The following is a 3,914-nucleotide window of genomic DNA, read 5'->3' on the forward strand; positions in this document are numbered from 1 at the left end:
GCAGGTAAGCATTCTGTTAGTCTCCGGGGATACTTTCTCAGGGATAAGCTGGATAATCTCTTCTAACCCCCTCGTGGTCGAAGCAGTGAAAAGGTTTTCAAAAAAAGAAATCGCCACATGTTCTATTGCTGCATCCGACTCCGCTCGGCCACCATCCCCATTGTCGATACTAATGATCCGGTTCCAGGCACGCCTCTGCTTCATGGACGCATGGAAGTATTTAGTGTTCCTATCACCCTCTCGCATCTATATTGCCCGACTTTTTTGTCTCCAGTATGTCTCTTCATCCCTAAATGCTGCACATAGTTGCCATTTTAGTTGCAATTCTTCCTCTGCGGTAATCGAGTCTGAACCTTGTGCAACATCGATTTTTGCTTTAAGTTCTTCTATCTTTTTTTCCGAGTTTGATGGTTTAGCTCTTTTCCATCGCGATATTGCTTTACGACACTCCGCAATTTTTGAGGAAAGGTCTGGCTGGTCAGAATGGTTTTCCTCATTCCAAAAATCCTCTATCATTTTACGGAAACCTTTTTTCCCGAGACATCTCTTGTCGAATTTGAAGCTTCTTTGAACCCTTTGATTCCGAGACTTAATTCTAGCCATTACAGGCCGATGATCTGAGCCCCATAGTTTTAGATACTCCACATCAGTGTGGGAAAATAAGCTGTGGCTGTCTTCATTGCCGACCGCCCTATCGAGTCTACATTGAACTCTTCCCTTACGTCTTCTACCAGCCCAAGAGAGGAAGTTACCTTTGTAAGGGAATTCTAACATACTGCAGTTTGCCAACATTGTTCTAAAGGGAATGAGGGTAGCCTCAGCTCTCCGACGTCCTCCACGCTTTTCATGGTTGCCGATTATGTCGTTGAAGTCACCTATCATGAACCAAGCTCCAACTCTGTCAATGCTCATCCTCGTCAACCTTTCCCATACATTCTTTCGGTATGCTATAACCGGATCACCATAGAAAAAAAGTCATAAAAACTTTATGTCCCTCAGTAGTAGTCTCAATATCAATCATGCGATTATTGGAATACAGAATTTTTACATCATGAGACTCCATATAAAATAAAGCCAGTCCACCGCTTCTGCCCGAGGGCTCCACAGTGAACAATTTATCATAACCAAAAGAAATTTGAATATTTTGCAAAAAAAGAAAATTTGTTTTTTGTTTCTGAAAGAAAAAAGAAAGAAGGAAAAAAACATCTTCTGAGCTCCCTCATATGCTCAATCGTCAGGTAAGCGCCCGCTCCCTGACAGTTCCATGCTATTGCATTCATATATCCGAACTGGGTGGTTTCTCGGACCCCACCGAACCTGAAACAGCAGAAGCCTTCTTGCTTATCGCAGAAGGGAACACCTCACAGCGAGGGACTGAAAGAGTTTTTGTATGAGTAACCGTTGTTGGCGCTTTCTTGGATGATGATCTCCCGTGAAGAGCGTTGGTCTTCTTAGACGTGATACCTTTAATCTCTGGACCTCGTGGTGAACGTCTCCTTTAAAGCTTGGCATCCTTGGCCAGATCTTTCGATGACTTGGACCCTCGTCCTGCCGAAGCTCCCTTTGAGGGACGTGATTTCAGATGGTCCATTTCTTTCCCTTTAGCCGGACTCTGGCCTAGCTCAAACCTTTGTTGCATTTTCTTGACCGGGGATAACTGAGATATTGCTACAATCTGTTCATCTCGATCCTCCGGTTGTGCCTCAACCAGAACTCCATCTTTCAACAGTCCGACTTCCTGAAGATACACATCAACTTCCATCGGCTCTTCCTGTGTATTCTCATCATCTAATAGATCATCATTGTCTATCATTTCCACATCCATTACAAAGGGAGGAGAGCCTGGTTGTTGTACTGTTGTATCATCATTTCTAGGGGAATCCCTTGTGACGCCCATCTCATCACCAGGAGGTTTTGATCCAGTAGCTTCATTAACTTTTGTGGGAGTCACATCACGTACTACAGGTGGCGGAGGAAGAACTAAAGCTGCATTCATAGGCTCCGTAATATTAGTTGGGCTTAGCCTCGCTGTGGGAATCCCTCCACTGGGTCCAGTAAGATCTTTTGTCTTTGGTCTATAGAACAATGCATCCTTCCCTTTTAGAGATGTGGTTGATTGGTTCCTATATCCTCTTCTATGATCGCTTAATCTAGCATCCGAATGCGGTCTGTAGAAACTGTCGTTATTATCCGAGATAGTGCGTTGCGAATCAGAGGCTTCAGCTATTTCCTTCCCTGGCCGTCTGTTTACCTTATCTTTCATATTATGTGATACAGCATCTCTGATATCATAACGCAGCTGTGATTTTGACACAGAATTAAAAGAGACTTCAGTCCGAGAGGGAATGCGGTCCCTTCTTCCCTCACCATAGGGATGGTACCTCTCCCGATAACAGGGACGGGAATAGTTAACGTTTCTTGGATCTTCAGACGTTGCCAAATGTTTCTGTTCCTACTCTCCTTACCCTGATGTGCTTCTTCGCGTGATGACCAGCGCTCAGATGAACGTCTAAACGAATCCTCACTATCACCATCTCCTTTTCGAACTTCCGCTTTATCTCTCCCAGTTACCAGATGGTCCCGTCCTTTCGGCTGGGCAAACCGGCTCCTAAATTCATCTTTGCGTGCGTATTCCTCTGCCCGGAGCCTTTTGTTCTTTTCTCTGTCTTCATCTAATAACAAGGGGCATGTTCTCTCCTCGTGGGAGATTCGTTTGCAGGTAAAGCAGTAGCGAAAAAGACCTTCGTAGGCCAGAGTTACCTTGACTATGTCTCCATTATCAAAGCCCACCTTACGTTCAAACTGTAGTGGTTGATCCCCATTCAAAGACACCCGAACTCGTTCTCCATCAGTATCCACCGAGCTTACAGTCCCAATGGCTTCACCAATACTCTGATACGCCGCAGTTTTATGATAGTGCTTCGGGATACCATTAATTTTAACCCAGAAAACCATTAAGTTTGGGAAGTCCTCCCGGACGTTTGGTTCCCATCGTTCCAAGGCAAAGCTCCATTGATTAAAATGGCAAGGTCTACGTGCAAGTACCCTCTCCAAGTCAGCACCATCTTCAAAATCAAACTGGAATTTTCCATTGCCCAGGTTTGTTCCTTTAACTCTACCCTCAACGTCCCAGATCCTAGCCTTTGGCATAAAGGCAATCAAGGCATCAATACTTCTGCTACCCGAATGAAACATCCTACCCACAAGGGAGTTTTGAAATTTCTCAATCAAATCAGAGTTATCAAAGCGTGGAACTCGAATGATCTCATCATCTCCTCCTTCACCCTGGGTTAGATCTGCTGTAGCTTCAGACTGTCGATGACCCAAGCTCCCGTCTCGTGAGCGGCTTGGCTGGCCCCGTACCGAAACCTTTTGTCCTGTGCCTCTCTCTACCTCCTTATGTCGGGACTCATCAACCCTTCTCTTCTCTTGACTACGCAGATCCCTGTCTCGATACATCTTTCAGATCCACTCGATTGACGAGGAAACAAAAACACTCCAAAACTAAAATAACAAAATTCCGAAAGCCCAAAGATCAAGCCACGAAAACAACACCAAAGACCGAGAAAACGAAATAACACTCGAGGGTCGAGGAAAGATTCAAAACTTCACCGATCTATGGGTGCCAAAAACTGCCGCCGCCAATCGCCCATTCACTCAATTAAAGATTTTAATTAAGCTCAAGATATTTAAAGATTTGATATGAAGACGATGAAGACAAAATCACCCAGAGAAGTACTCATGAGAAGTCTGAGAGAGATAAAATACTTCAAAAATTGCTAGGATTGTGTTTGTTCATATTTTGGATGTAAAATCCATTAAAATTTAAAGTGAAAAAAAACCATTGGAAATAGAATAACAACAATTTTACAAGTGCTTAAAAATCATCCAACAAAATGTTTAATCCAATAACA

General features: G+C 43.8%; 1 protein-coding gene across 1 annotated transcript; it reads right to left on the reverse strand.

Annotated features, from left to right (window-relative positions):
- Positions 1-246: 246 nt before the first annotated feature.
- On the reverse strand, positions 247-912 carry LOC147938696 (uncharacterized). The gene has a single exon (XM_087465728.1). The coding sequence runs from the start codon at positions 910-912 to the stop codon at positions 247-249; it is 666 nt and encodes a 221-aa protein (XP_087321854.1).
- Positions 913-3,914: the final 3,002 nt, after the last annotated feature.

The sequence above is a fragment of the Camelina sativa genome, chromosome 9, assembly GCF_030686135.1.
Source record: "Camelina sativa cultivar CO46 ecotype springtype chromosome 9, ASM3068613v1".
Taxonomy (NCBI): Eukaryota; Viridiplantae; Streptophyta; class Magnoliopsida; order Brassicales; family Brassicaceae; genus Camelina; species Camelina sativa.